This window comes from Prionailurus bengalensis, chromosome B1 (genome assembly GCF_016509475.1).
Source record: "Prionailurus bengalensis isolate Pbe53 chromosome B1, Fcat_Pben_1.1_paternal_pri, whole genome shotgun sequence".
Classification (NCBI taxonomy): domain Eukaryota; kingdom Metazoa; phylum Chordata; class Mammalia; order Carnivora; family Felidae; genus Prionailurus; species Prionailurus bengalensis.
In genome coordinates this window covers 153,858,065-153,875,956 of record NC_057344.1, presented here as the reverse complement: position 1 = coordinate 153,875,956, position 17,892 = coordinate 153,858,065, and the positions used below count along the sequence as shown (strand labels likewise).

Below are 17,892 nucleotides of genomic sequence, written 5' to 3'. Positions count from 1 at the left end.
GACAATTTATATATATTATGAAATGATTACCATAATAGGCATCAATACTATCTGTCACCATACATACTATAATGTTATTAACTATATTTCCTATGCTGTACTTTTAATTCCTATGACTTATTTATTTTACAACTAGACGTTTGTACATCGTAATCTGCTTCACCTGTTTTGCCCATCCCCCTACCCTGTGACAACCACATTTGTTCTCTGAATTTATGAGTCTGTTTCTGTTTCTTTTGTTTTGTTTTTAGATTCCTCTCATAAATGAAATCACATGGCATTTATCTTTGTCTCACTTATTTCACTCAGCATAATACCCTCTAGCTTCATCCTTGTTGCAGCAAATGCCAAGATTTCATTCTTTTTCATGGCTGAGTACTATTACAGTGTGTGTGTGTGTGTGTGTGTGTGTGTACGTGTGTACGTGTGTATACAACATCCTTATCCATTCATCTATTCATGGACACTTCCTGATCTTGGCTATTGCAAATAATGCTACAATAAACATAGGACATCATTTGTTTTTGTGAATTAGTGTTTTGTTTTCTTTGGATAGATACCCCATAGCAAAATTACTGGATCGTATGGTATTTCTACTTTCTACAGTGGGTGCACCAATTTAAATTCCCACAAATAATGCATGAGGGTTTCCCGTTTTCCATATCCTCACCAACATTTCTTATTTCTTGTCCTTTTGATACTGACCATTCTGACTGGTTTGAGGTGATACCTTATTGTGATTTTGATTTTCATTTCTCTGATGATTAGTGATGCTGAACGTATTTTCATGTGTTTGTTGGCTATTTGTATGGCTCCTTTGGGAGAAAAAGATCTTCTGACCAATTTTAATCAGATTATTTGCTTTATGTTATTGAATTGTAGGAGTTCTTTATGTATTTGAATATTAACCCTTTCTTTGATATATCATTTATATATATCTTCTTTCATTCAGTAAGTTGCCTTTTTGTTTTGTTGCCTGCTGGAAGCCGAGCTATCCCAGCCTAAGTGGCAAAGCCTGGGCTGTGGACGGATTGGTGACTGCAAGGTGGCCCACCGACACGGAAGCTTCTTGCACTCCCGCTTTTAGGTAATTCGGCCTTAAAACAACCTGGGGTATTGTCTGTTGGGGAATTGCCCTCGACAGGCCCTCTGGGAAAAGAACCACTAGGGAAGAAAATAAGGTTCCGCGAGAAATTGTGCAGCCTTACGTTTAGCCCTTGCCATCCCCTATGGAGACTCCTCTACTAATAGGAAGGATAGCCTCATGCGTTTGCCAGCAAAGGAGGCCAACAAAGGAGAGACATAAGGATTTGAAAGCCTCACTCCGGCAACTAAGGAGTGTATCTCTGGGCACAGGTGACTTCAACCCGTAGCCCCACCTGGCCCCCCGAGGGATTTCAGATGATGACTGAACCTAGTCGGTTAAGGTACAGAATGGTTCATTGGTTTCTAGGTGCATTGTGTCTCTGAGAATGTATGAGGCATGGGTTTCTAAGGCCTTTTCAGCCCCTTCCTGGCACCTCTGACCGAGGCAAACACATTGTTCTTCTGGCCCCGTGTGGTTGGGAGGTCATGTCCTTGTAACTGTTCCACTTGAGGTGTTGAGAAATGGAGGTCCTTTCACAAGAACAGCAAAGCAAATGCTTTGTAGATTATAGATAAACACAGATGCATAATAGAATAGTGCAAGAAATGAATCTATAATCAAAGGGTATGCGGGAAAGTTAGGGGAAAATCGCCATGTTATTTCTTAAAGGTTGTTTACACATAAGAACATTTTCAAAATTAGGTAATGTTAGAAAAACATAGATGACATATGTTACAAGGAAATCACTAGCATATATAATGTCACGTTCACTACAATAAGTCAGCCAGTTTAACACACTGCTGTTGTCTGTGTCCATTTTTATTCTAGTTTTAGTTTTTTATTTTAGTTTTTTATTTTCTAGTTTTTTATTTTAGTTTTGTTTTATTTTCACCAACGTCGTTCTTCCTTCGGGAACCCCTGGACCTGCTGGAGCTGGACTCTGGCAGTTGCCAAAGCTTTTTAGTTTGGTATAGTCCTAATTGTTTCCCTTGCCTGAGCAGACAGATCCAAAAAAAAACATTGGTAAGGCCAATGTCCAAGAGTTTACTGTTTATGTTTTCTTCTAAGAGTTTTATGTTTTCAGGTCTTACATTTAGGTCTTCAATCCATTTTGAGTTTGTTCCTGTGTATGGTGTGAGAAAGTGGTCCAGTTTCATTAATCTGCATGCAGCTGTTCAGTTTTCCAGAACCATTTATTGAAGAGACTGTCATTCCCTCATTGTACATTCTTGCCTCCTTTGTCATAGGCTTATTTCTGGGATCTCTGTTCTGTTCCATTGATCTGTGTTTATGTTTGTGCCATTGCCTTACTGTTTTGACTGCTGCAGCTATGTAGTATATCTTGAAATCTGAGATTGTAATACTTTTAGTATGTTAATTCTTCCTGGGATGTTCTTTCTAGCCCACCTTTGCTAATTGATTGTTATATATATATAACTATATATATATATATATAAAACATATATATATTGTTATATATATATATATACAACTATATATATATAAAACATATATATATTGTTATATATATATACATATATATTGTTATATATATATACACATATAACAATATATATATGTGTGTATATATATATATATATATATAAAACAATCATTATATAAATACAATTGTATATAAATATATAAATAAAATCCTTTTGGGTGCCTCTTTCCAGTCACTTTAGCTTTATTTCTCATCCTCATGCTTAAACCTCTATCAGATGGTAAAGTATCGTTTCCCTAGCCACCTTAGTATATAATTTGTGTTAAACTCCCATATTATTCACTTTCACTGATCTAAAAGCATGTCATTTCAGCTATAATTTTTCTTCTATATTTACAATGCAAATATTTGAGCATTATTATTTTATCTTACCTGTAAAGAACCTACACTTTTAGAACAAAATCCAAGAGGAGCCTCGATATGACATGTACTAATTTTGCATCCAAAGCATATTTATTGTATAATAGCATTTAGGTCTTTCCCATGTCCTCTAGTTCAATGCTTCCCAACTATGTAGGATAAAACATCACTTCTTAAAAAAATTCTATGATACATTTGTAAAATACAATGAAAAAAAATTGCTAGAAAAATGAAATACTGATGAAATATTTACAATTTTCATTTAAAAAATTATTTGTTTGAACAAACACAAAATTACTCTTTCAAGTCGTCAAGATAGCTTACAAATGCTCATTTCCAATGACTAGACTATATAACTTCTATAGTGGAAATTTCAATCAACTGTTACTGGGACAAATAACACATCTGCTTATAGATCATAAGTGGCACAGAAAGAAGTTGTCATTTCAGTTTGATCATGAGGAATGGTTGTGAATTAGACAGAAGATTGTAACAGAACACTCTAGGCAGAGGGATCAAATTTTACCCAAATTCAAGGAATGGAAATTACAATATTATTTTGGGATTGGTGAGTAGTATAGATTGATGAAAAATGGAGTAATAAAGAAGGGGTAAACAGTAACCCAAAGTATGTGAATTGGACTACATAGGAGTTAACATAGAGTTGAAGAATGAAGAGTTTGAAACACTTAAGTTTTTCAAGACTTTTGCTGCCTATAAAAGAACGCTTTTCTAGGAAAGTCAAATTTCTTGTTACCCATTGACTGTCATCCCCATTCTAGACTGGGTTTCCCCCCAAATCACTGTACCTAAAGCAATCTAATTAAACTAAACATGAGCATTATACCACTTAATTCAAGGGATACTTATTGTATTTCTTTGTGCTTTTTAGTCACATCTACTGATCTTTCCCTTCTCACTCAAATATTCTGTCTTAGGCTTCTGTGATGAAGCAGTTACCTTTCTGCTGTCCTTCTGGAAACTTCTCTTAGTTTCTTTTTCAAACCTCCCTTTATTTAACATCTTTACATATTGGAATTCCTCAGGCCTCTATAGTTGGTTCTTTCCTTTATTCATTATATTGTTCTTTTGAAATTTTCTCTTCTATACTGTAATGGCTTCAAAGATCACCTACACATTTCTAATTCCCAAGTCAACATATTGAATCATGACCACTCTCCTGAGTCCTACATCTTCACACCCAAATGCCTACTAGTTATTTCTTCTTGGGTATTTCACGGAGATCTCTAACTTAAAATGAGCAAAACTGAGTACTTGTTTCCTACCTGCCTCTGTACTTGTCTGCACCAAAAATAAGAAAGCAAACAATGCTAAACCTGAAACTAATATCAGACTGTATGTTAACTAACTAGAATTCAAGTAAAAACTTGAAAAAGAAAGAAAAGCAAGCAAACAAATAAACAAAAACACATAAAGGACTTAATAACTTATACTGTTCTTACGATCCCAGTAGTTTAAACAGCAATTCAACATCATACTTGCATCCTCCCTAACCTTCATTCTTCACAACCAAACAAGTCTTGTTCTTTCTACCTCCTTTATCTGTCATATGCCCCTATTTCTCTTCCATCTTATCTACTGTCTGGGCCACATATTAACATAATTTCTCCAAGGAGATTCTGCTGTTTCACAGATTATCTCCCTTTGTTTACTATCCCAAACTACCATTCCCCCCCCCCCCCCCCTCACTGTGTAGGTATCTTTGCACTTAAAATTACTTGTACAGTGTTTGGCTTCCACCGGAGAGTATAGAATCTATGAGAACAGGAATTGCATCTGTTTGAGTTAATGCATTATCTCAAACATATAATAGAAAACTAGACAAATATCTTAACAGATATCTATTGAGTTAATAAATGGTCACTATAAGATGGCAAAACATAGAGCTGGAGAAACGCTGAATCTGGTAAATTTCAACTCTTTTTTTTCAAGATGCATCCTCTAAAACTTATTCATCTATGTTGACCTTCTAAAAAGAGTGTCATTGCATCTCGTATTTTACAGAAGATAAAATGACATCTTCTTTATAGCTTGCCCATAAACAAAAATGGTTTTCTTACATGGTGATATATTTAGAAAATGGAAAAATGTAGACATAATTTAAAGGAATACACATAATAGTTTATATTTGTTACTATATAATGACTAAATTGTCATAGTCACAGCCAAAAAGTATTAATTCAATTATTTTCCTGTGCCAATGGAATAATAATATTACTTACATACTTCCATTATCTAAAATACAGCTTTAATTTACAGAAAACCAATAATGTGGTACATGGTGGTATATTTTGCACATTTCACAAATATAAAAGTCCTAGATACTCCTGAAAGATAGATATTTACTGTATTTTGATTTGATATTTACCTTACATGGAAAAGCAAGAGTCAGAGTAGTTAGGTAACATGTTAAGATGATAAAATATTAATAATTTGCAAAGCCTAGCTGCAGACACAAGTATGTCTGACTTCTGAGCATAAACCTCTACACTACATTTCTTCTCATGACAGTATGCATTTGTTCAATACGGTAGGACTACTTTTTCTGAGAGAAATCTAAGGGCAGATGATTTAAAATATATTAATATCAAATACACTGATTCTATGAAATAAGACGTGCATGTTATATTATGGAATTCTGAAGTGTATGCAAAGAGAGGAGTAGGCATTGAGGCTCTTCAGGACTCACAGAAAATGACTACATTAATCCCCTCTTTGTGGAGGAATAATCCATTTTAATTTCTTAATTTTTAATGATCTAAACACTTTGTGCATGTTTGTTGCTTCATTTATTATTATAGAGACTTCAAAGGTATTTTTAATTTCTAGGTTTGAATGTTAATTAATGTTATTTTATGTCTGTATATAAAAAAACTGAAGAATACTTTGGAACTTTCTTTTGTATCAAATGGAAGGGAAGTAGACATCCTTCAAAAATAGCACCTCTAACAAAACAGATGAACATAGGGGAAAGAAAAAATAGAGAGAGAGAGAGAGAAAGGAGAGAGAGAGAGAAGGAGAGAGAGAGAGAGACAGAGAGAGAGAGAGAGAGAGAGAGAGACAAACCATAAATGAAAAGAAAATAGCATTTCTGTCTTGAAACATATTGTCTGTATGGGAAGTCAGATGTCCTGTCCCAGTCATGAAATGAAAACAGAACGTGAGAATTTGGGCTAATGAAAGTCATTAGTATATGTCAGGTGGTAGTGTATGGCAGTTAAGAGCAAAGCCCAGAACAAATATTGGCCAGTTCAAAGCTTGATTCTAATAACACACTAAGTGCTTCATTTCAAATCTCTGTACCACCGTTCTTACTTTATAAACGGATGGATAACAATACCTAAATCCTTTTACGGAAAATTATAATAAAGGGCAGAGATATTGGATTATGTCCAAGGAAACGTAAAATCAATCAGATTCATATTAAAATTCTATTCCATGTGAATTCAAAGCCCATACCCTTTCAATTATAACATGCTCTAAGAAGAAATGGGAGGAAGGGGACTGAGGTGGAAGGAAAGAAAACGGGGACAAGGATGGAAAGAAGAGGGGAAGGATAGAGGAGGAAAGAGGATGAAGAAAGAGAAGGGAGAGGAAGAAGGAGAGGAGTGGAAGAAAAAGATCTTGTCATTTCTATACACATGAAATTGTGAAAGCTGCCATGACGATATTTTAAGACAGATGCCATTCTCATTTTGCAAATGAATGAATTGAGACATATATTTGCTAAGTTGCATGCCATCCAAGGTAAAGTATTAAAAATGACAGTATTAGAAATTAAGTATTTTCAAAATTTCTAACTAGAATATCAAAAGTGAAGTTTTTAGTTAGTCTATCTACCCTATAATTCTCCTCTACTATTTTCCGGTTAAAACTGATATTTTTATCATTAGAAGGATTGGAGAATTACTGAGTGCTTTCTTTTATTTATACAGCCTTTTTTTTTACATACATACAGTGTTCTATTAGTTTCAGGTGCGCAATATAGTGATTCAACAATCCATACATCACCCAGTGCTCATCACAACAAGTGCACTCCTATAAGTAGTTTTTAAAATGCTTTTTAGAGTTTTGACATAAAGCAAATAAAATAATAGGAGAAAGAGGGCTCTTGAGGTCAAGTTCCTTGGAGAAAAGATTAAAGAGAAAAGTATGGGATGATATTGGGAACATTTATCAATCCTAGCTTTTAAAGTTCTTGCTGTGCTCTTGAACCATCAATATATCACTAGATAAGCTTTTGACATTTTACAAAATAGAAGTGAGACAGGGATAGTGAGCAACTGAAAATAACTCACTGTTAAAGTTTTAAAAATTATTTTTTTATATATTTTTTATGTTCCAATAAAAACAAGCATGATATTTACATTTTAATTCAGCTACCAGCTCTCCATCTTTTCATCCTACATTAGTCATATTATTTTACTTACATATGGGTTATAAATAAATTAGTTAAATAAATAGCCCCATCTGTATTGTCTGCCTTATAAAAACCTTATTAGCTTTTTATAATCAGAATATGATGGTCAGTAAATTATACACTAATACAAAGTTAAATTCTATACATCTTTCTGGGGGGAGAAAACCCAGAAGAATTTGGGCATTTAGTGAAATGGTTTAATCAAATGTCTTTCTCTGTGAATATATTTATATTTATTTTAATGATATTTTGATTTAGAGAACAGTAAAAAGTATTTTCAAATATCCTACTCCTTCACCCCAAAACTATCACTGCTAAATATGAGTGCATTGTGAAATCCACAAAACTTTTGAACAGGTATAATTTATTCAATACATTTTGGTTAAACACTTATATTTGTTCTAAATGTTGCAGATACAGGAATGATAACAAAACAAAACCAGATCCCTGATTTTGCAAAGGTGGAAAAACAGGGTACGCCAAATAATAAACAAAACGAAAAAAAGGGAAAATAAACAGTATATTAAATGGTAATAACTTGTAGTAAAGAAATAGAACAGGATAGGGTAATAGAGAATATTGGCAGATTTTACCACTTTAAATAAGTAGTCAGCAAATTCTCCCAAAGAAAAAGTGACAATTAAGTGGACCCAAATAAGACACTGACTAGTTTTATGAAGCAAATGTTATGATCTGACCTGATAGCTCTAGTTACTATGTAAGGAATATACTGAAAGTGCTAAGAACAGAAACAGAGGAAAGATTTAGGAGCGCTAGCAGTAGAGGTGGTGAAAATTTGTCAGTTTGGATATATTTGAAAGTATCACTGAGACGATGGATTATATGTGGGGTATGAGATTAAGATATGAGTTATGATGCCTCTAAGTGTTTGACTTGAGGTATTCGAAGGATGCAGTTGCCACTTATTGACTTCGGAAACTCTGTGATAAAATTTTGAGGTAAGACCAAGTGTTCAATTTTAGATATACTAAGTTTGAGATTCCTAGTAAACATCCAGATAGATGGGTGGGTAGATACATAACTAGATACATAGATAGATGCATAGGTAAATATAGATAGATAGATAGATGATAGATAGATAGATAGATGATAGAGATACATACAGAGATGTATGCATACATAGATAAATGGATTGACAGTTGAGGAGAAAAAGATAAGCTACAGTTATATATAAGTCATCAATAGATAATATTTGAAGCTATGAGATTCAAAAAGGTAAATGAGTAAATATTGGGAGAAGTTTCAATGACTGAGTTGGTGACAGTCCACACCTAGTAAGTCAGATGATGAAGAAGCAGCAAGAGAAAATGGAGAAGCAATGAAATAAGTTTTTTTTTTTTTAAATATGTCTATTATCCTGAACTCATATAGCAAAAGAGGAAGAAGTGCCTATCAGTGGCAAATGTTGCTGATACGCTAAGATAAAGCATTAGAATTGACCTTTGGATTTTAGCAAGGAGTTTTTTGCTGTGGCAAAATCAAACTGAAAAGGTATGGAGGCAAATGCCTAAATGGAGTAGTTTTAGGATCGAATGAAAAGAGAAATGTGGATAGACAATATGAAGAGGATGAAAGTAATCATAGAAATAAAGCAGAAGCTGGAGAAGATAGTGAAGGCAAGAGGTTTTTGCTTGTTTGGGTGTGTGTGTGTGTGTGTGCATGCAGGCATGTGTCTATGCATGCATGTGTGTGTGTGTATGTGTGCGTGCATGTACATGTGTATGTGATATTAAGTAAAAGAACATGACTCAGTATATTTTCTTTAACCCCAGGAATTCTTTTGATGTTTTTGTTTCATGAATATCTTTAGTAGATACATTGTCTATATCGAAGTTTAAATTATAGTATCTAGATGAAAACTAACTTTCTACTAGAGGTCAGCATATATTACTAAAATACATATATTCTGCTCAAACTATTTGAATATTTATATCTAATCTATGCATTATAAGAAATCATGTCAATGGGCAATTATCAAGGAGTCAAATTTAAACTCTGCCAGTATTACAAGGTTCATCACTTTTTTTTTCTTTTACATTTATACACATTAAATTCATCTCTCCAAGTGATTACTAAAACTAATATATATATATATATATATTAGTTTATATATTGTGTTCAAGGCATCATGACAAATTTGTTACATATATTATTTTTAGTTTTCATTCCAAGCTTACATACAAATTTTATTCACCTATTTTCTAAATAAGGGTCCTGGTGATCAGCATGTCAGAGTTTTCTGCACTTTGATAAATATGATTGATGCAGCAGGGATTTGGTCCAAATATATTTAATTCCAACGTCCATGACTTTTAACCTTTACTGCTTTGTAACACAGTGCTTACTGAAAGATAGGGACTGTCATAAGCAATACTTATTTAGTATGTTGAGTAGAGCCAAGTACAATGAAAGGCACTTAACATGACCTTACTGCTAAGATAGCTGTTACTTTGTGTAGGCAAAACAGTATCCTGAACAATAAACAAAATCAATCTTTCTCATATTTACAGATTTGAACTTTTAGGAATCATGAAGCAAAAACATGTGAATTAATCCAGATTTTTTTTTCTTTTAAATGTCTTGCATTGTTGGGACAATTTATCAAGCTACCAAACTAAAACAAGACAAAACAAAATCCAGTTTTACTGACAAGTCAAAGACTTGGATGTTTTAACTTCCACATCATCTGGTGTTAATTGTGCAATAAAGGCTGGTGAGGAATCCAGAAATAATCCCGTATGTGGCCTACTGAGTTTCCCTAAAGGTTTGCTACTGGTAGTGCAATTACAAGAATTACTGAAATGTAAGCGAAATTTCTATACCAAAATTCCTTTTCTTTTTAAAGGAGATAGAAGTTTATTGAATAGACCACAAAGGAGGGGTAACAAGACAGCAGAGAGACTGTCTGCCTTTAAACCAAAATTCCTAAACCAAATCTTTATCTCTAAAGAATATTGGCTTTCTGCATGCTTAATTTTTTTCACAATTTAATTAATAATTGAAAATGTAAACCCCCATGTCTTACCTGCAAATACAATCTCAATATCAAAATTTAAATATATGGGAAAAAATAATTAGCAGCCCATTAGCGGTTTCTCATTACTCTGAGATGGATTTTGCATCAAGGTTTAGACACAAGTCAGAAAAGACACAAAAGCCAGTCTTATTTTAGAATCTTGATCTTTGAAAATCCTTGACCAATTCAGTATCCATTCACTACCTTCTTTCCTTTAATTTAATTGTATTTTTCTGGTGAGTTTTAAATTTTTAAGAGTGAAATAATACAAACATCAGTAACCTCTGGGTGATTTTTTGTTTTGTTTTGTCTTAGTCTTGTATGATATAAAAAAAAAACCCAAAAACCTTATTGAGGTATTAAAATAGAAGTAAATTACAACATGCATGAAATTTATGTTAAAATTCTATTACCACAATATATATTCATTTATATATGACTCTAGTGGTAGTATTGAAAAATAATGTGATTTGGAATTCCATACAAATAGTTTTGAATCTCTTGCATTCCACTCATGAACTTTATGAACTTGTAAAGTTCTTTATCTTTTATTTCCGTATGTAAATAAAAGTTACTGTTACTAGCTAATAGGTTGGTCATAGATTTACAATTACTAAGTGAGAAAGTACGTATGATCTTCTGCAATTAAAAGCAGGAACAGTTTTGTCTCTCCCTCTTACCCAGAAACATAGCTGGAGTATAGTTAAATGAAATCAGTGACCGAATTTTATTTTTAGAACAATAGAAAAAAGCTTATTTGACATGTCTGTATAGCAAAATAAATGAAAATATATTGTTGTAAAAGACATCAATCTTTCTCAATAAATTAAACTACTAGTGACCTTTCAAGCCAATGAAAAACATACAATGGATGAAATATTGTATACACATACGTATATCCATGATGTACACGTATATTTATGTGTTAATTTTCTAACCCAGGAAGTATGTATTTTATCTTTTCTGAATGAAACATCTTTGACGTGAATATAAAAATGTTTAACATATTAAGCGAGACTTTTTTAAAGGAATTTAAACACTGTAATTTTGAAATAAGTAAACTTTCAATAAAAAGTGAGATGTTCATTTTTCAAGACAATGAATTCTAAATAATTTTTAAATGACTAGACTGTATCATATGCTAAATATCATTTTTAGTAAGTTTGTCGCCTTTTGCTTGCTATTTTCTGTGAACACTAATAAACTCTATGATAATTTGAATACGTAATGAAGTATACAGAGAGAAAAACCTAGGGAAATTTTCTTGTGAAGGCTGAGAAGCTGAGCACTGGAAATTTTACCTCTTGACAGTGGTCCACCTTAACAGAAAAAACAGACATAATAATTAGCTACTATTTAAACTGACTATGAATATCTTCCACTGAAATAATGTATGAGGTATGTATCCTACTCATCATAAAACTAACGTTAAAAGTCAGGACTATGTTTTGATACAACTTCGTCAGCATTTAATCAAGTGACCAATAATCTTTGGTTCAGATAAGAGAAATTTAAGTGAACAAATATAACTTACCTTATCCACAATACATATCTGCTTTCTTGTTTGAGCATCAAGTACTTCAATCTCAAAGTGCGTAGTTTTTGAATGTTTCACTACTGGAATTGATTTTAGAGGGCCCGCTGAGAGCACAAAATGCGACAAACAGTGGAAGTTTCTCAAGTCATTCTTCAGGATGGACCGTGTAGCTCCTCTGGAAAATATTTCTCTCTTGCGTTCTGAAGCAAGGGACTTGTGCCTTTTGAACATTGTGTGAACTACCAGGAGAATCTGTCATGTCAACAGAAGACACTTGCCAGTGTGTTCCCTTTGCACCAGTTTAAATACTGCGGGTGAAACCAGGAAAGGTCAAGTGCCATGCCATTCCAAGAGTTCAGTTTTATTTAGCAGGCTTGAAAACAATGACTGATCTATTTCTATATATAACACACTATTGTAAATTGCTGCAGTGTAGAGGATTACTTTACCAGCATTCCAATTATTTCTTGCTTTCTCCTTTTATCTCTGCTTCTTAATATGGCCACTAGTATCTGAAATTCCAAAGCAAGAAAAGAATAGAGTTTTTATCTCTGAATTCTGCATGCACCTCAAACAAATATATTATTACTGACACATTCACATTTAGATGTATTTAAAATTAGCATAGGGATATCTTATAGATAAATTAAAAAACACCTAGTACATAATTACATAACAAAATTTTTTATAAGTGTTGCTTAAGAGAAAGATTTGTGGCATGTTTTAAATATATATAAATAAATATAAATATATAAATATATATTTAATATATAAATATTAAATGTTATATAGCACAATATAATATAAATTATATATACAAATAAACATATATATGTTACAAAAAGGATGAATTCTTCACTGTACAGGGAATAGAAAGATGGAATATCATCCATGAGATTGGAATACGTAGAAAGCAATTTTATAACTTAAGGAAAAATAAGTAAATCTCATTTTAACATTTCTAAACATTATATGTTATTGGCAAATCTTTGAATTTATATAAAAAATTAATACTAAACATTACATTTACCACAGCACTAAGTTATGACAAATTCAAATACTATCATTATAAACAATGAAGAATGTTAAACAACCTGGAAAAAGGGGTTTGTTGAAAAGACTCAAAGCACTTGGATACCTATATATGTGAAGAAACAAGTGAAAAGTATCCAAAATATATTGTCACTGATTCAAAGGGATATTACAGGAAAATATTCTGAGATGTTATTTACAATGAAGACATGAAGAGTCAAGTGGCCAGAATTATAGAGAAGTGAATATATATGTGTGTGTATATATATATATATATATATATATGGCTAATATTTACTGTTATAATTAAACAAAATAACAAAATGATTTTTAATTGTGACCAAACATTATGCAATGAAGATCCACTTACACATTGTGCAGTTATCATTTTCATATTCTAGACAACCATTACATTCAATATGTAATCTTTTAAACACAGAGAAGACAAAAATATATATATGTTTGTGTGCCTGTTACACATACACACGTGTTGTGCAATTTCACCATCCAAGTTGCACAACACTTCATCCCTTTTCTCCCACAGCTCAGATATAATCCATTAGAAACCCAGAACACAGTCTTCTCACCATCCCACAGCGACCTTCAAAGCATCAACCTCACCTGTGTTGCTTTTCCAAACTAGTCTTTCTGTGTGAATACTGGCCGATCTATTATCATTTTAATATAGCAGCTAGATTGATCAGGCTCTATGCAAAAGCAGACCTTGCAATAATCTGCTCAACACACTGCAGAGTCTTTCTATTTTATGTAGCAAAAACTCCAAAGTTCTCCGCGAAGTTCTGTAGGATCTGCATCATCAGCACCTTGTTATATTTCTGATCTCATTCATCCCTTAATCTATCTATCTACAGTGCCTAGCACAGTGTCTGGTACACATTAGGTGCCCAATAAATATATATTAAACAAACAATCAGTAAATGTATCTTAAAGGTGTAGCAGAATGGGGTGATGTTAATAGCATGCTCAGGTGAACTACCGTCTTATACTAAAATGACTAAACATCCTGTAGGTCACTCCAGATATAGTTTCTATTTTAAAAAAGGAGTAGTCTAAAGGACACAGGAGTTGAACTGAAAGAGCTCCCATTGCCAAAGTTGGAAAAATACAAGCGAGAAAATAAATGCTGATGATAATGGATTCTAACTCAAAGAACATTATAAATATCCATGAGTCCATACTGTTATGAATAAATGATAAATAAATAAATAAAGATAAAAGGTGGGTTTTCCTTACACAAGAATTCCAGATAGTATATATAGATACTCTCTTCCTGCATGTGGATTTCACTTAGTGACACACTTACAAAAATAATGAATGGAAGGGAAAATAGAAACGTTATGGAGGAGAAAACTGGAAGGTAGAGAGCATTTTAACCAAGAGGCCAAGTTTAAGATCACCATGAAAAGTCATGGTGATATCATGTACCCAATGATATCATGAGGTGAAGACATTTCACCTCTGTGGTACTCTTTCAAAAGTTCACTTCCTCAGTCTAACCTTGAGAAAAATCAAGACAAACACAAATTGAGACACAGTCTACAAAATACTTACTATTCTGAAAAACTCTCAAGAATTTGAAAAAGAAGGAAAAACTGAGAGACTATAATGGATCAAAAGAGAATCTGTGGTAGCATGACTAAAAAATTCAATGGTGTCCTGTTTCCTGGAACAGAAAAAGAAATCGGTGGAAAAACCTGTGAAGTAAGAATAACATTTGTACATTAATTAATAGTGTTGTATCAATGCTAATTTCTGAATTTTGATGAATATACCATTTCTATCTAAGATGTTAAAATTAGGGGAAGCTGGGTAAAAGTACACACACAGAAAAACCTCTCTGTACCTCCTTTTCAATGTTTTTGTAATTACTCCAAAATGAAAAGTATAAAATAAATACACACCCATCCCAACACATAAAATAAGGAATAGATAAAGAGAAAAATGGAAGTGAAAGACATTTAAAATAAGAAACTTTCAGATTTTCATCTGTGTCAATCACTCAAGTTAAAAATTTTGGAAGAGAATAAAAATCACTTTAGATATTATGCTACTTATTATTTCATTATGTATTTTGGAAGTAGTTTTAAAAATAAAGTGATTTATATTTGCTATGGTGTTCTCACAAGATTATTGTTAAATAGATCATAATAAAAATAACACCCTTAATTAATATTTGTTTAATACTAGACCTAGAATATCACTTTGTAAACTAGATTTCAATTTAAAATATATTTAAAATAGAAAAAAAAGGATTACAAAAAGATGCAATCTCAAATCAGAACCTTTATTCTACTTGCATTTATTTATAATAAAGTGTGAAGGAGAAGAGTTAAGATACTATTGTTCTTTACCTCCATATTTTTCATTCATTTTTGACAGAAAGTTACCCATTTCAGTGTTTTCCATTTGAAGTACCATTTTAAAATATTAGAGTATTTTAAACAATTAACAGGCTAATTTTTTGGAGCAGTTCTAGTTTACAGAAAAAATACATAATTGAATGTGCAGAATTCCTATATACTCTTCCTCTTCTGCAACACAATTTCTTCATTAGTGTGGAATTTTGCTACAACTGAACCAATATTGACAGATATTTATTAATTAAAGTGCATACTTAGTCTTTGTGTTTTACAGTTCTTTGAGTTTTGACAAATGTATAAAGTCATGTCTCCACCTTGATAAGATCATACAGAATAGCTTCACTGACTTGAACATGTCCTGAGTTCCAACCTCCACTGTTCCCCTGTTCCAAACCCATTGGTCACAACTGATCTTGGTGCTATCTTCAAAGTTTCACTTTTTCCAGAATATCATTAATTAAAATTATATAATATGTAGTATTTTGAGAGTGGCTTTTTTCATTTGGCAGTAGGCTTTTAAGTTTCCTCCACACTTTTTCATAGTTTGATCTCTCTCTCTCTCTCTCTCTCTGTCTCGTGTGTGTGTGTGTGTGTGGGTGTGTGTGAACAATCCCTTCGTGTATGGGTATACCACAGTTTATTTATTCATCCATTTATTGAAGGACATCTTGGCTACGGCTATAAACATGGATGTTCAGGTTTTTGTGTGAATATAATTTTTAATTTATTGAGGCAAGTAACTAGGCGTATTAATCCTGGATGGAATGATAGGCCTATGTTCAGCTTTATATGACCCTATCAGACTGCCTTCCAAAGTGGTTGTACGATTTTGCATTCCCACCAGCAATAAATGAGAGTTACTCTTGCTCCATCTCTTTATCAGAATTTGATGAAGATGTTGTCAGTGTTTTTGATTTTGACCATTTTAATAGGTGTGACATAGTATGTCATTGTTTTAATATGCAATTTTCTAATGGCAAATGTGAAACATTTTTGGGGAGCACCGTTTTTTACGTTTATTTGCCATCTATATATCTTCTATGGTGAAATGTCTGTTCAGATTTTTTGTCCAATTTGTAATTTTTCTTCTTACTGTTGAGTTTTAAGAGCTCTTTGTATATTTTAGATATAAGTCCCTTATCAGATACGTGTTTTCCAAAACTCTTCCAGTCTGTGGCTCACCTTCTCACTCTCTTAACATTATCTTTTGCAGGGTAAAAGCTTTCAATTTCATTGAGGCCCAGCTTATCTTTTTTTTTTCTTCATTCATGGATCATGCTTTTGGTGTGGTATCTAAAAAGTTATCACTAAGCTACAGATTACCTGGATTTTCCCTATGTTATCTTCTACCTTTCTAAACCTGAGTAGTTATAATACTAGTTCACAGGAAAATGGAATTTATTCATAATAATCACAGTAACAGGCAGTGTTCTAACCTAGTTCCATTAACACCAACAAATGTCTGCAAGCATATTATACTCTTCCCCTGTGAAGTTTATATGGTCTTATTTTTTCTCCAACTTTCCCAATTTTAGTGATACCAATGAACTATGAAATGGGCTCTGAATCAGCAAGCCAAAAGCAGATAGGAAGAACCTTAGTAATACAAAAATAAATTGTTTTCTGACTCCCCAGAGGATATGAACTTTCCCAAAATAATATTTTATATGCTGATCTATTATACAAGTTTTCTGAAAGTCCTGAAACTACTAAGTGGCTGAAACCACTGATATTAACATTTCAACTAATACATAATAAATGAAAAAATATACATAGTAACTGAAAAACTATTTTGGCCACATGAAATAAATCACTTGTAATAGAAGTAAAGGGACATAAGAGCAAAGCAGGTGTTATTATAAAGTTTCCATTTTACATTTTTGACCAACAGATTAGGATAGCTGATCTAAACCAATTATCAGTAAAAAAAATAATGATAAATGAATCAGTTCAAATTACAGACAAATCCTAGTTGCTGTATTCAAAAAGGCAGTGTGGGTGAAATGTAGGGGGAAGAGGTCTGGTATTAAGGAAAGAGATGTGGATTCTTATTCTAACTCTGCCAGAGTGAGCTGTGTGATATTGGCTACACTAGGTAACCTCTCTCAACAGTAGTTATAACGAACGTTCACAAAATGAGTACATTCTCATGATGATCTCTAATGACCTTTATGACTATGATTTCTAAGTCATATTTATTTATTGATTGATTTTTCTTTTTTTCAAGTTTTGTAATTGAAATTCCAGTATGTGAGTGATGAATCATTCAATTCCACACCTGAAAGTAACAGTACACTGTATCCAAATAATAGTTAAAAGACTGTTTCCTGTTTAAAATCAGCCATAAGAGAAAAGAAGAAATAGAATCTCCATAATAGTTTTCCCTCACAATACTACTGGACAGTTAAGTAATGCTTGTGAATCTGTGATGTTACTCTTAAATCAGACTGGAGTGCAAATATCTCTACTTCACCAAGTGCTATGGTGAAATTAATGGTTTTCTGAAAGGCACA

The 17,892-nt window shown here is 32.6% G+C and overlaps 1 protein-coding gene across 1 annotated transcript in view; it reads right to left on the bottom strand.

The window, feature by feature from the left end:
* The window catches only part of TECRL (trans-2,3-enoyl-CoA reductase like), a 99,633-nt gene extending 87,348 nt beyond the window's left edge, over positions 1–12,285 (bottom strand). Inside the window, exon 1 of the mRNA XM_043572583.1 lies at positions 11,964–12,285. Within this exon, the coding sequence (XP_043428518.1) occupies positions 11,964–12,197 (234 nt within the window). The 5' untranslated portion in view covers positions 12,198–12,285. The remainder of the gene's footprint in view (positions 1–11,963) is intronic.
* Positions 12,286–17,892: the final 5,607 nt, after the last annotated feature.